The sequence below is a fragment of the Vitis vinifera genome, chromosome 14, assembly GCF_030704535.1.
Source record: "Vitis vinifera cultivar Pinot Noir 40024 chromosome 14, ASM3070453v1".
Lineage (NCBI taxonomy): Eukaryota > Viridiplantae > Streptophyta > Magnoliopsida > Vitales > Vitaceae > Vitis > Vitis vinifera.
Window position 1 is genome coordinate 15,603,063 of NC_081818.1, and position 14,876 is coordinate 15,617,938.

Sequence of the window (14,876 nt, forward strand, 5' to 3'; positions counted from 1 at the left end):
CTTCAAAGCTTCAATACTTTGGTTCTTCATGTTTCTGAGCTTTCCCTTGCTTCGCCATGGATTCCAAAGAACTCTCCTCAATCTCGGATTGCTTTGGTGATCAATTTACTAACAAAAACACCAAAACTTACACACTTTGATTAGAAATGATTGCAAAGGTCCTTAATATGTTAATTGGGTTAAAAGGTAATAACTACTACTCAAAAGTGTTTAAAAGAATTAATTAAAAACTATTGCTTTGGTGATCAAATTACTAACAAAAATACCAAAACTTACACAATTTGATTAGAAATGATTGCAAAGGTCCTTAATATGTTAATTGGGTTAAAAGGTAATAACTACTACTCAAAAGTGTTTAAAAGAGTTAATTAAAAGCTATAAAATAGCACTTTTTGAGTAGTAATCAGTATTCAATTTGCATGTCATCAAATTACATAACAAAATGCATGTAGAGTAAATGACTACCTCGCCATGTCCGAAACTACCAAACTCACTGATCTTAGCAGCTAAGCGCTCCTTTATCAACTCATCTGACCATGCGGAGAGGAGGGGCACTGTCATGGGAACATGAAATGAAGGAATCTTGAATTTAATTACGTACTGGAGTTGCACCATGGAAATAAACATATGTGCATTCGTTACTTGATGGTAGTGATGTTAACAATTAAAAAGTGACCAAGTAATCAATGTAAAATAAGGGCAATACCTGGAGAAAGAGGATGCAACCATGTACCCACACACTATTCTGTTGCTTAAATTGTCTTATACCCTCAACAAGCTGGTCAACAACAAATTGGCCCCAATTGACATCGTTTCTAAAACCATCTTCATGGATGGTATGCCACAAGTTTCGGCATCCATCTATCCTTGAGGTTGGCGCCAATATCGTCACACACGCGTAGTAAAGGAAGCATCTACGGAACTCCTCCCCGATAGGTAAGTTGAGGAGTCTCTCCTCACAAGTGTTGAGTGTACCGAACGGATAATCAGATGGGTTGATGCAATTTGTAGAATCTGTCCGATTGTCGAGAGGCCAAAGACAAGGCCCACATCAGCAGCTGTCAGATCATAGCTTTTGTCGGATGATATGTTTATGCGTCTAAAGCCAACATTAAAATGGTCGATTAGCCATAGACATATATTATGTCGTATCTCCTTGAAATTTAAGTTTAGAAGACCTCCAAACTGAAGGTCTCAAACCATTTCCAATTTCTCAATTGGGAGCCTATTGCATAGTTTTAGGAATCTTGAAGATGAACAACGTGTGAACAATCTGGTGGCCTGCATTAAAATTGTAGGAGATCATTAGTATCTTACACATGAATTTTAGTAATCTGCAAAAAAAATAAGAAAGACAATATGAATACATAAACACAGTAAAAAAAGAAATACAATTGAATGAACTAATAAACAAAATAATGTGAATGAATAATTTACTAGTGGATGTTTATGTAATAATGAATCTTTAACACCCATAACAAGTAACTGTGTTAAGTAGGTTAAAATATCAAGTATCCGAAATAAGTGATGAAAATTAAAAAACAAGAAATAATGCATTACCTCCGCAGTGGCCATTGAAGAATGAATTTATTGTTGAATGCTTGAACCTTGGAAGAACCGATAACTTCAAATGGGTGCTATAGTAGTTATCGCTGACCTGGAGAAACTAATAATAAAGGGAAAGGTCATTTGACTATTCGTATCATTAATCAGTTGGATAAATTTGGTAATGGTATACCATATTCAGATTTATAAGGTAAAAATAAAAAAAAATGGCAATTTAGGAAAGTGCTAACAGTTTGGGTGCAAACACATGTATGAACTACTATCCTACTGGCAACTGATCATATAAATTACTAGATAATAACTAGAATGGTTACAACGTGCATAACAAGTATATCTCATTGAAGACAAATTGAAAGACAATTTTTAGTATGTGTTAGGAATTCATGACACATTCAAATAGGTGCAACCAAAAATGCTTGATAATGTAGACACACTGATGGAATTAAATAACAAGTGAAAAGAAACCACATTCAAATCGCACTTTCAATTAATTTGGTTAATCAAAGCAACTATAAATCATGAAAATAACAAAATAGTGCATCGTGCCTATAACGAGGCCAATACATAAGAACGAAAATCAACAACCCCGTACCATAAACCTTATAATAAAATGTATGGGATGATACGAAATATGAGAATCGTACAAGCACAAAAAAGGCACATGTCACAGCAACGGATTATTACATTTCGAGCGGTTATGACCTATGCCATTGCATCGAGAGCAATGAATTGCTCTCTTATGACTAAACTGTGACTCAATGCGTCTTTGGCGAGGTCTTCCAGGAGGACGTCTCATATGAGAGGGTTGGAGAGTAGGAAAGAAGTCGCCCGCGCAATCTTGCAAACTCCCATCGTCACAAACTTTCGACATATTGTGTGTTGGTAATGGTTGAAACTGACCCGAGTAAATCAAATGTTGTGTGGAGACATGAAAACATGGGTCAATATACTCATACACGTCGTGTCTCAGTGTGTGGATGACAGCACATACGTGTGAACATGGCAAGCCGAACATTTTCCATGTCATGTAAGTACACATACATTGATTGATATCGACAACCAAATAAACCTCCCCAGTAAACACCTTAAAAGTCCCCCCCCCCCCCCCCCCAAATAGGGCAACACACTAATCGGACCAGACCTCATGATATTTGACATTAGCTTCTCTTCAGTTTTCGGTCCAACCATGCTCTTCCACTTTTGTGTACCACGCATATGGGTGTCCAACATGGCTAGCTTATCCATGTGCATTAACAATAACGTATAAATTGTTTGGTGACGCTCATCTCTTAACCACACATTGAAGAACTCTGCAATGTTAGTTGTCATTTTATCCCGTCGTTTTTTAAGAAACTTTGACATTGCCCAATGTTCGGGATTGTTTTCCGCAACCCATTTTGCAAGGTTGTCATTGAAACACACAAGTTTTTCAAATGCCTCATTGTAGTCTATCTCCAACCTAGCATACGCAATGTTGTCCAAAAGTAACAAAGCATCTTCTTTCCCTTTCTTTCCTCTAATGTTTTGCTTATTCAAGAAGCTAGAAAAGTTTTCCTTCACATGTCGATAATAATATGCATGATTTCTTGTCCCAAACAACTCGGAAACACTACCAAGATTCCCTGATGTCTATCTGATATAATAACAACTTCTTTACCATCTAAGACCCTCTTTAATTTCTCCAAAAACCAATACCAGTCCTCATAATTTTCTGAACTGACCACACCAAGGGCTAGAGGGAACATTCCATCATCTGCATCATATGCAATGGAGGACGAAAGAGCTCCCTTTATATGGTCCGCTTAGATGGCAAGAATCGATAGCCAATACTAGTTGACACCCCATGATGAACCCTTGAATTGAAAATGCATGGGCAATGAACAATTGCATGAAGTGACCTTCATGGGAAGTGTACTCCACAATTGTGTTGGGGTTGATTTCCCTTAGCCTATAGCATAACCAAGGGACAAACATGTAGGACTCACGTGGAGCTCCATATATGCGCTCTTTTGCCTTCTCTTTAAGGTGTCATGCCTGGTTATATGTAAATTGAACTCCATGACCACGTTCAAAATCCTTACAAATTTGACGGGGAAGATAGTCTAGAGTGGTTCTAAACACATCTTCAACAACAACTACGCCTCTCTTTGAAGAAACCTTGACCTTAGATGAACACTCATCCTGAGCTATATGATTATGATTCACTTGGTAAGTATGAATTCGCAAGATGACATTTCCCTCTACAGCGTGAGTTGTTATCTTCCAAGGACAACCCTCAACCGAACACTTCACAGACATATGCATAGGGGAATTTTTCTTGTACTTGTATTCAAACCTTCCACCTAATGACATCTGGTAAATTGCGTTGCGAAACTCCTCAGCATTTTTAAATGTATGTCCCGACCCTAATATTGCCTCACAAAAACGAATTGATTCCAAAAGGGTGTACTCACTATCTGCACAACGCGACGCAAAACCTCTTGATAGCATCATAGTATTAGGAATTGCATCACATGATGCATTAGAGGAAGAAAACGTCGCAAGTGGACCTCTGCATTTACATACATTAACATAATTAGACTATGTGATGCGTAAAATTGATATTCACAAAATTTTAAATAGACATTCATGTTAAAGTCCATTACCCAATTGCCAACTTTGTATTTGATATATTTGCTTCAATGGCTTCCACATAGGGTAAGTCTACTAGGTATACATTTGCAAAGTCATTACTATGGGAAACCACGTCATCCAAGTCATCCTCATCTTTTAAATCTTGGATGACTCTGGGGTTGAACTTAAGGGTGTAGTGCATCTTCATCGCATCAAAGGAGATGTCAAATTTCTCTAAGATTTTTTTGGTGAATTCTTCAAATGGCATTCCTTTATATATGTGAATACCTTTGCTTCTTCCACCCACGTATTCCCATTGCCCATCTTTTTTTTGGACAAGTTTGCCTCCCACGAAAATGTAGCAATATTTCCTATTAGTTACGCCCATCAACCTATACAAACATAGCACAAATTTCATATTATAGAACAAACAATTATGCATGTTATAGAAAATGGGGTTGATATTTTCTCCTATGTGGGCTTTTGCTTTGAAGTTGACATTATTATTAGTCGCCATGTCAAGTTTATCAGCCATCATTTATAAATATACTTTTCCTTTTGTTACTTCACTTATTTTGTTTTTTTCACAAGTTGGTTGACTCTTTCTCTGTTTTTGTAGATTGCTATGACCCTTTAGATCCCAATGGGAACATCACACTTACTTTTCACACTCATAAATGGACAGATGATGGCTATGCAGTTAGTGTTTTGACTCATGCTCAATAGTCAGCTTCAAATTTCTCTGAATTTCATTCTGGTTGAATTGTATGTTGAAAATAATATTGACTTGCATGCGTTTGATATTCAGCATCAGTGAATAGTAAACATGGATTGTTGGAAACCGTTTTGGATTTCAATGAGAAATCCCTTGATTCATTTGTTATGTATTGAATCCCTAGTTGCTGGTCTAATTTAATAGAATTAAGGGTCATTGAACTAGCTTTGAACTGATTTGTTTCTTTATTTTCCATTTATATTCATGTTAGGTATAAATTTCATGAAGTTGGAAATGATAATCTATTTACACATACTAAGTAGCCCACAATATCTCATACTATAGGTTCACCAGAACTTGGGTTTTATCGAAGAAAGTTAACAAACGAACTATCGTACTTAACTAGACTACCACACGAGGAAGTCAATATAATGCTAAAAGATTTGATTTGAACCAAAGGAGGAAAAATATGTATGCAAAAGGAAAATCAATTTGCATTGACTAATCATATATTAGAATCAAATTGCATGTATAAAACAAACTTCTTAAATGAATATGCAATGCTGAATCAAACAAACATCAGTGAACCAAGTAAAATGCAGGCAAAATCAAAAAATATTTTTATGTCATCTTCATCATCACCATTATCGTTCATGCCAATCGCGGGTTGTCATATTGATGGAAAACCAAGTCAATCATGGTGACATCACAGGTTAATAAAAAGAAGTGGGTTTTCCATGTCAAGCCTATCAATCATGTAAATTGAACACAAACATAATTATCTAAACAAAAACTGTTGACACCACGACATGCAGCTGCAATTAACCCATGAAGATCCTCACTATTTCAAACTGAGCCATGTCTTAGAAACACGATAACCCACAATGAAAGATGGCTATCAAGAGATCAAGTCATCCACACAAAATAAAGAGTTGATAATCATAATGCTAAATAAAAAAATACCCATAAAAAAATATATGTTAAACCAAAAAACATCAGTTACGGGGTTTAAGCTTAAAAAAAAAAGACTACTTTACCTGATGGTAAGAGAAGCTCCCTCCTCAATTCAGACAGCAAGCAACCTCCAGAAAGTCCCACCTAACATCAAATATCCAACAATGCTCAGCATGGAGGGCACCGCCGGTGGGGATCGATGAGGGAACAATATATGGCAAATTGAAATCGCGAGATAAATTAAGGCAATGTATTTGGGCTGAAATCAAATGGTCTGGATAGCCGAAATGAAGCATAAAATGAAATTGTTGAACCTACTAACCTCAAATATCAACTACTTCGCCACGGACCCCAAATCCAGTGGTGATCGTCGACCCCAATGGATCAATAGAGATGAAAAACTCCACTTCCTATACCTAAAATTAGATGGCCGGGAAATACGAGATTGAGAGATAACGAGATTGGCATAGAGGATTAGGCATTCTTTGGGTGGAAGCGAGGACGAAGTCGGGAATGTGAAAACGCCTAATGCAGACTCCAATTTGGGGAAAACAAAGGGAGAAATCCAACGTGGATTTTAGTTTTTTTTTTTTTTTAAATACCCAACAAAGGGCATTTTCAGCAAATTATACATTGGATATCCTTCTTATCAATTTTGAGACTTTGCTTGGGTGGTGGGCTTAATTTTGTAACATCTATGGACCAATTGTTAATTTTTGGGCCTAGTTGGACCCAAAACACAATTCTCCCACAAAAAAAAAAAAAAAAAAAAAAAAAAAAAAAATCTCCTACATAAAACATCACCTTCAGGTGGCTAGCATCTCCATTCCAAAAAGTGAAAAAAACTCAATCCCTTCTTCGTCTCCTCTAACCGCCAAAAATGTGTTATCTACCCCTAGTAGAGATTGTCCCTCATATGCCATGGCAAAATATTCCTCCTAGAGTGGCAACCTATTCAAAAATATCTGAGAAAGGACATTGTGGGCACCCTAGGCAATGAGCCTGACAAATAGGTAACTCATTTCGAGCAGAGTTCGCCCAATTGAGCGCATTTGGCCAAGCTTGTCCAAGCAGAACCGATAAGAGTTTGAAAGCAACTTTAAAAAGTAAATGTCAGACTTAAAAGAGGTCATAAAACTACATGAAGGTTACAAAATACAAGAATGGCAAAGAATTTCTCCCCAAAAATCCATCAAGTGCATAATTTAACTTGATCATCGGAGGAGTTTACCCAAAGCACACTCAGACACACCTTTTTGTAGGAGTCTCTAGAATTGGAACTCAATCAAGAACCAACAAATATATTTTTTATATTATCATTTTACTTATATTTTTGTATTTATCACATTAATTGTATTTTAAATAATTATAATTTTAGTTTTATTTTATAATTGTATATTATTTTCTTCAATAAAATAATTCCAGTATATATACTATTATCATTTTATATTATTTTCTTTAATAAAATAATATCAATGTATGTACTATTATTTGTTTTATCATACATAGGTTATTCTTTTTAATAAAACAATTTCAGTGTATTTTATCATTTCCTATAGCTTCTTTTTTTTTATTAATATTTTTATTAATTTTATTTTAATCCTTTAATCCTTGGTTGGGAGTTGGGACTATGCTAGCCTTTGATGTCCTCCATTGTGAGCGTGTAGAATTCCATTGCAACTCTCAAGCCCATGCTTTGCTTTCTTTCAAGGCTCCCTACCCATTTGAACACATTGTAATGCTAATAAGACCAACCATCCCTTCAAAAACAATTACAAATTATTCCATCAAATGGAATGTCAAGGTCTTAGTGATCTGGAATTCAGATGGTTGGACCAAATATTAGGAATTCGAAGTGTTTGGGCCAACGGGCAACAACCTCCCAGGGGTTCTCAAATACAAAAAAAAAAATCTTCTCCAACAAATCATTCTTTCCAAGCATAAAAATAACTTAAAAATTTTTCACTCTATTTCATTTCCATCCTTGTATCCATGTTCCATGTAAACAAACTACTGTAGTAAAATAAAATGTAAAACCACTATCATAAAATTAAAACAAGTCACTGCCCACTGGAATATGACTCTCACCTCAAAATCCCATCAGACCACCCTTTCAAACTCTGTAAAATGTCAGCACACAGACCTCGCTGCCTCCCCTCCTATTTCTAATTCCACTAAACCCAACCATGACTTGTGTTTGAAACTTTTCCTCTTAAGAAAAAAACAAAACCTTCCTCCTCCGCCCCCTTTATTGTGGGACATCTTACTTGACTCAACTATACTAGTATTGTTGGCACTAAATGCCATCCGCTGCTGGTCAACCTCTCTACAAAGACGATGAGGTCAGAAGATCAAACGCAGTTAAAACTTAAACAGCTCCGGTAGCCTTTTCCAGTCATAAGATTGCAAGTTTGGGGACAGAAGTGCAAACCCAGCAGCAGCACCCAATGCTAATGCAGCGGATGCAAACACCTTGCTCACTGTACAACCATGGCCTCGTGATAATCGTCCCAAGATCACCTTGCAATACTTGTCTGCATCCTTAAGAGATGCATGGCGTGCACCATGTTCACCACCACCCAACTCTTTCTCATTCTGTCAGAATACAGAGGAAATTAGTTAGCTTAAACATTCTATTTATTCCACTAGCAGCAAACCACACATCCACAATATCCGAGACTAGATGGAGTACTTTTCCTAAATACTTATATTTTGCAACTTATCAAATAGATATCAGGTTGCTGTTGCCGCAACAAAAATTTAGATCCCAAATTCAGAATGTACCATTTTTAATCTCATTATACATACATGCCATAACTGAGATGACTTCTGCACACACAATTAAGTTCATCTCAAGAGGAAAACAATTGGCAAATTTGTTAAGATGAAAAAATAATAAAACAAGGTTGATGAATGAAGTCAAGGAAAAAAAATTGTTTTCTTGTCTAGAAAATCTAAAAGATTGTTTACCTTCTGCTGGAAACTCTTTAGAGCATCTTTTAGAGGGTCAAGACTAGGATTTTTAGCAGAGAGCTCCTTCCATTCATGGGAAAGCATTTTTAGAACAAGAACACTTGCTTCCAGATTATCAAGATAAATTAGGTCCTGGATACAAAAAGAAAACAACAAAACTTAGTGATGTATGTGCAAAAAAGAAAGAATCAGTCTCAAATAAACGAATAAAAATCAACCAAAATAACAACCAGAAACTGCTTACCCATTGCTTGTAACAGTCAGGATTCTGATTCAAACACCAAGTGAAAATATCCACTGCTTCCCTTGATAGATCAAGGATACCTGCATACAGCCAGTCCATCAAAGGTGCCAAAATCAAAGTTAAAAACCTAATCACTTGTACTTTCATATGAAGAGAAAAGCAATTAGAAGAGTTTGGTCTCACCTTCTCCAGCAGCTTTGATGGCAAAATTCATTATCTGCAGTAGAACTTGTTTCATGGCTTTGCTTCTGGAGGATCCAGCAAGGGCCACCTCTTTTAAGGTAGGATACATAGCTTCAAACCTCTCAGTTGCCTAAACAAGAGATACAGTGAACTTTCTCAGACACCAAGTTCTGTTCAATCTACTGATTTAATTGCATATCATATGTACAAACACAAAAAATTAAAAAATAAAATTAAACTTAAAACTTAAAAAAAAACAAAAAAACAAAATGCACCTTAACTCGAGCTGAAGGTGCTGGGAAAGTGGCTCGCATTAAAAGTTCAAGAGCTGATGGTGGCACCAGGCGCTCTCCCTTTCTCACAGCACCATTTATTAAAATAGTGCGAGATTTTGGGGAAGATAAAATTCTGCAAGTAGGAAGGGGTAAAAGTTTTAGATCCAAAAGAAAAGTTCAAAAGAGAGAACTCTTAATTCCTGGAAGTCGGAATACATGAAGTTTTAGATCCAAAGGAAAAGCTTAGAAGAGGAGAGAAAAACTCAATTTTCATTCAATGCTATACAACCTTTCTACCAACTGCAAAATTAAGTCTCTGGACTGTGGATTACAACTTGATTTGCCACTCAGCATAGGCAACAGCATATGTGTCCACATGTACAGCCCCACAGCCAAATCTCCTTGAGAGGCCTATACAAACCAAAGTATGGCATCTGGTTCAGAAAACATGCTCATAAAGCAGTGACGTTATCCCCCGGAAAATCCATATCCATTAGACTATAAAGGTTTATTCACCTGAGAAATCATCCATACTGTGACTGGCAGCTTATCTTGTGCTTGATACTTTGGATTTTCCTTCATTATTGGCAGCAAACTGATCAACACTTCTGGTTTTCGTCGTAACGACATTGCTAACACGACAAATATGGCAACCTACAATTCCAACATTAAATACATCATATTACTTTACTAACCAAAAGAAAATATTTTGTGGATGGTGCCCACTACTATGTAATTAATCACTCCTTGTTGATAATTTGTCTTGCCTAAAGACATGTGTTACATATCTTGATGGTTTGGCAGATGCTTTGTTTGAGTTGACCATTAAAAAGAGTTCTACAAATACATATATATATGAAGGTATCCATGTTTCTCAAAACACAAACTTGCCAGCATCTCATGAGAAAGTTTAAGAGGCCAGTTATGTTTGGTTTGAGTGCATGGAATTAATGAGTTTATAATCACATCAAATTATTACACAAGTTATTTATATGATTTCCATGTAGTAGCATATATTCTCAGGTTCTCTACCAAACAAAACTTATAATGGCCTATATGTCATAATCTTCAAGAGATAAAAGCAATTGTTGCCTCTTAGAAGCTATCTACCACAAGTATTTAAAGAGGATACCAACATATGCATAAAGTTTTCAAGCCCAACCCATGATATTTCAAAGGTTAAAAAAGGAAAACACTGTAGAAAAGAAAATAGTGAATTGGAAAAAGGAATATTCATTCCTGGTTTCCTTTCTAATGAAGCTAACAAATATTTCTAATTATTCAACAACTTGCTTCAAAACTTCATCAGATATGGACACCATTCCCTATCAGTAATCTAACATGCCAGACACTCATTGATATGGCACATGTAGCTAAACATTTGCAATGCTATCATTTGCTTTTCAATTATGCAGGAAAGGAGTATTCATAATTTATTGGATCCACATTATGTTGGTCAAATTATGGCTAGAGTTAATTACTTCTCTAAAAAGCCAATGTCCTAACTTTTAGGGAGTTGACATCTCCAATGCCTCATGTCCAGAATGACAAACACGACAACTGCATCCTTATCCAAGGTTCAGACTAGCTATATAACTTTGTAGCCAGACCCTCCTTTAAGATTTAGTTAAATCTTTCTCCTACAGTTCATGGCGAACATTTACGTAAAATGTTATAACAACCACACCACATCAAGCTCATGAACAGATGTTTAACCCAAAAAAGGTAAGATAAAGACTAAAAACATAAAGATACCTGAGATTTTGATGGTGCTTGCTGAGCCACCTTTTTGGATCCCTTGACAGTTCCTTGATGGATTGCTAGATCAGCATGAATGTTATCCAACAACCATAACACAAAGGAACCAACCGCTTCAAAGGATCGTTGGTTGATCCAGTCACCTGATGTCTTATAAACAGCTTCGGGTATATGAGAAAGAGGAACCTGTTGCACAACAAAATAATTATTCAACTTTACAAAATTCTGGAAAATTTAGTGACAGGTTTCCTTGAAAGTGCATAAAAATTTAAACAATAAATAAAAAATAAAATTAAATAAATAAAAAAGGGATAATGCAGCCAAAATCCTTCTCAAAAAATATAATTGAAGGTCATCAAACAAGTCCAGGGATGGACATTGAAGAAATTACTAAAACTGATCACAATATGCAGCTCATTTCAAGACCCTTTATTAGCATTGTCTTAACCCAGAGTTAAAGCGAAGAAGGAAAGAGTTACAAAATCACCTAATTTATGAAAAATATAACAACCTAACACTCCCTTCTGCGTTATAAAACATAACCCACATCACATAGCAAAATAGCCATAGCTTGTACTAGGGAATTTCCGCGAATTCGAATAGCTTGGGGTTTAGTTTCACGCATTCAATATCACATTTCAGACAAACAAAGTATTCATCATAAAAAGATGTCACCTTTACATAAGGGTCTCTCCTCAGGCGAATTGCCCTTTGTATCAGAGTAGTGCTAAAAAGGGCTTTTTTTTCTGCCACATTTATCAGATAACATTAAATTGAATGGAAATGAGCAAGAAAAGGGGAAAGAGAAACTGACTTCAATCATCTTTGCAACAGTAGACTCCTTCAATATCTTCATCCAAGGGAATTGCGCTGCACTGACAGGAGCAAATGCACGGCCGAAATAGTCAGCAAACCGCATGAGCTGTATATCCTGATGAGTTTCATAGGAAGCCTAACCAAAAAGGGAAAAAGAAAAAGGGAAACTTTTTTTAATACAAATAATCCAAATCCATGAAAAACCAGCGGATCAGAGTGTAGCGTACGGAATCAAATCACAAAATTTCAAAATTGAAGCTCACAGATATATCAAGAAGGAAAGCAGAGAGATCATCAGCGTCCATCTTCGACGCCGCATCACCAACAGAAACCTTGGGCTTCTTGGGCTTCTTGGGCTTCACTTTCTTCACCTCCGCACCCCCATTGTCGACTGCGCCGGCGGGAATTTCGGCATCGCTGTCGTCGTCATCTGAATGCTGCTTGGATCTGACAGCGGATTGGAGGGCGGCTGCGGCAGCAGCAGCAGTAGCCGCCGCCTCCTGGGCGCGCCGGAGGCGATCCTCGGAGTGTTGGTCGACGGAGCGGAAGACGTCGGAATTGTGGAAGGGGGTGAGGGAGGGTTGGAGGGAATTCTGAGGAGGGTTCTTCCTACGCTTGGAATAGGAGACGGTTTTCCAGCCGGAGTCTTGGCTTTGGTGGTCATTGAGATTGGTCGCGTGGTCGTCTCCTCTAAGAATTGCTTCTATAATTTCTGAATTCTCATCCATTTTCTCTCTTTTGCTCACGTCGACGAGAGAGATCACACAGAGACACTCACTGTGAGACTTAAGACTCCGGGGGGGGGGAAGAGGCCTTGGGCATTGGGGCCTTTAACAGTAGGGGCGAGTTGGGTTTTAAAGGACAAAGCGACAAGAAACACGCCCTGCGCCTTCGGACACGTGGATCTATGCTTTTCTTTTCTTTTTTTTCCTCTTTTCTCCTTCTCTCCTCCTCCTATTCACACTAATGCCATTATCCATACATTTGTGTTTCATCTCTTCCCATATTTGTTTGGATGACTATGCCACCACTGTTATATCTATATCCGTTTTGTATTTCACCTCCCTCATCATTGGTTTCATTTTGGTGTCACCAACTCACATTATAGTGAAAAACCCTAAGTTTGAACACCCTTCAAGTCTTCAACTAAAATTTGAATAAGAATATTTTACTATTTACCATTAAACTGTGGACTTGGAATTTTCACCTAAAAGGTTTATTAAAGCTAAGCACACTAGTTTCATATTCAATGATTATAATTAATTATCTTCGATTTTATCCTTAAGACACATGTAATGGCTTCGATTTTAAGATAAATTTTAACATTGTTTAACGAATCTTTCTAATCATGAATCTGTTTACAGTTTATTTTTCATTAAATTGTAACTAAATGTGAAGTTCGCTATTTTAGTTTTTAGTTGTTCCAAAACAATCTAGATAAATTTAATTACAAAGATTTATAAATTTGTCCTAAATAATATATTTAAATTCTTTTTTCCACGTGGTGATAATTTGATAGACCTTACGTGTATTTCACGTGTGTTAGGCGAATCAAGAGGGAATAGGAAGATTTACAAACTTGTGCTAGATAACATATTCAGATTCTTTTTTCCACATGGTGATAATTTGATAGACCTCTTGTGTGTTAGATGTATGCTAGGCAAACCAAGAGAGAATAGGAAGATTTATAAATTTGTCCTAATTGACATATTCAAATTCTTTTTCATGTGGTGATAATTTGATAAACCTTCCGTGCGTTTCACGTACGCTAGACGAGCCAAGAGGGAATATGAGACAGTGACATGGAAAATTAATCAATGAATAGCTTTTATTTTTCTTCGTTATTCATTTTATTGTAATTTTGTTGTTTTTTGTTAGTTTGTGTTGAGTTGGATTCAATTAGACTACATTAGGAGCTCTATGTCGAGTTAGTTATAGATTAGAATAAAAGAAGAAAGAGAAGAGAGAGGAGAGGGGGATTCTTTGGTTGAAAGTTATTGAGCCGGGTTTATGGGAAGAGTTTATAGACCTCTCGAATGTCTATCTTTGTATTTTTTTTTTTTTTTTCCTTCTGATCAATGCAATTTCCTAATTATTGGCTCTTTTTTCCATTACTAATAGAATTTTATTGCAAATATGTGGTGTGAATCTTATCATAATTTAAACCCTTAAGAGCACACGTTTTTATTGAATGAAATCATTAACTTTTCCATCTAAATGGCACCATGTCATGTCTTGGAAACTATTACCTTTACTTATTTAGTAATGTTATAAGTTTAAAATTTTAGTTATAAGACTTTGTATCAGTCATAACTCATGTAAAAACATTTGATTTAAACAAATTATTTGCCAATAAAGAATATGAAGACCTTATAAACCCTAATACAAACATTGGATAGAAAAGGTGCAGCTAATTAATCCTTGGTGCTATTTTTTTCCCCTAAAATCATATATATATATATATATATATATATATATATATATATATATATATATATAATCGGGGAATCGTTATTTTACAACCAATCACAAATTTTTTTGTGTTTCAATAAATAGAATATAAATTTTCATAATTTTTAAGAACGAACCAATCTAATAGTAATAACGGTTTTCTCTTTTTCTTATAAATGGGAAATTAATAACATTATTGAGTGCAAATGAGAAAATACTAATGATACCTAGATTTAATAAGATATAATTTCGAGGATATTGTAGGTTGGTCGATTGAGGTTTATAAGTTTTTCAAAGAATTGAAGTTATAAAAGAACTCCCCACTTTG

The 14,876-nt window shown here is 36.0% G+C and overlaps 1 protein-coding gene and 1 long non-coding RNA gene across 2 annotated transcripts; both read right to left on the reverse strand.

Moving 5' to 3' along the window:
- Window positions 1-275: 275 nt before the first annotated feature.
- On the reverse strand, window positions 276-1,663 carry LOC109123894 (uncharacterized). The gene is made up of 3 exons (XR_002031737.2): window positions 1,561-1,663; window positions 707-1,281; window positions 276-554 (listed from the first exon to the last, which is right to left on the reverse strand). It is a non-coding gene; the product is annotated as an uncharacterized LOC109123894 (long non-coding RNA).
- A 6,132-nt stretch (window positions 1,664-7,795) lies between these two features.
- On the reverse strand, window positions 7,796-12,922 carry LOC100853921 (uncharacterized). The gene is made up of 10 exons (XM_003633688.4): window positions 12,361-12,922; window positions 12,096-12,233; window positions 11,279-11,467; window positions 10,040-10,177; window positions 9,813-9,934; window positions 9,524-9,656; window positions 9,249-9,378; window positions 9,066-9,145; window positions 8,819-8,953; window positions 7,796-8,443 (listed from the first exon to the last, which is right to left on the reverse strand). The coding sequence occupies exons 1-10, from the start codon at window positions 12,823-12,825 to the stop codon at window positions 8,210-8,212; spliced, it is 1,764 nt and encodes a 587-aa protein (XP_003633736.1). The 5' UTR covers window positions 12,826-12,922; the 3' UTR covers window positions 7,796-8,209.
- Between the last annotated feature and the right edge of the window lie 1,954 nt (window positions 12,923-14,876).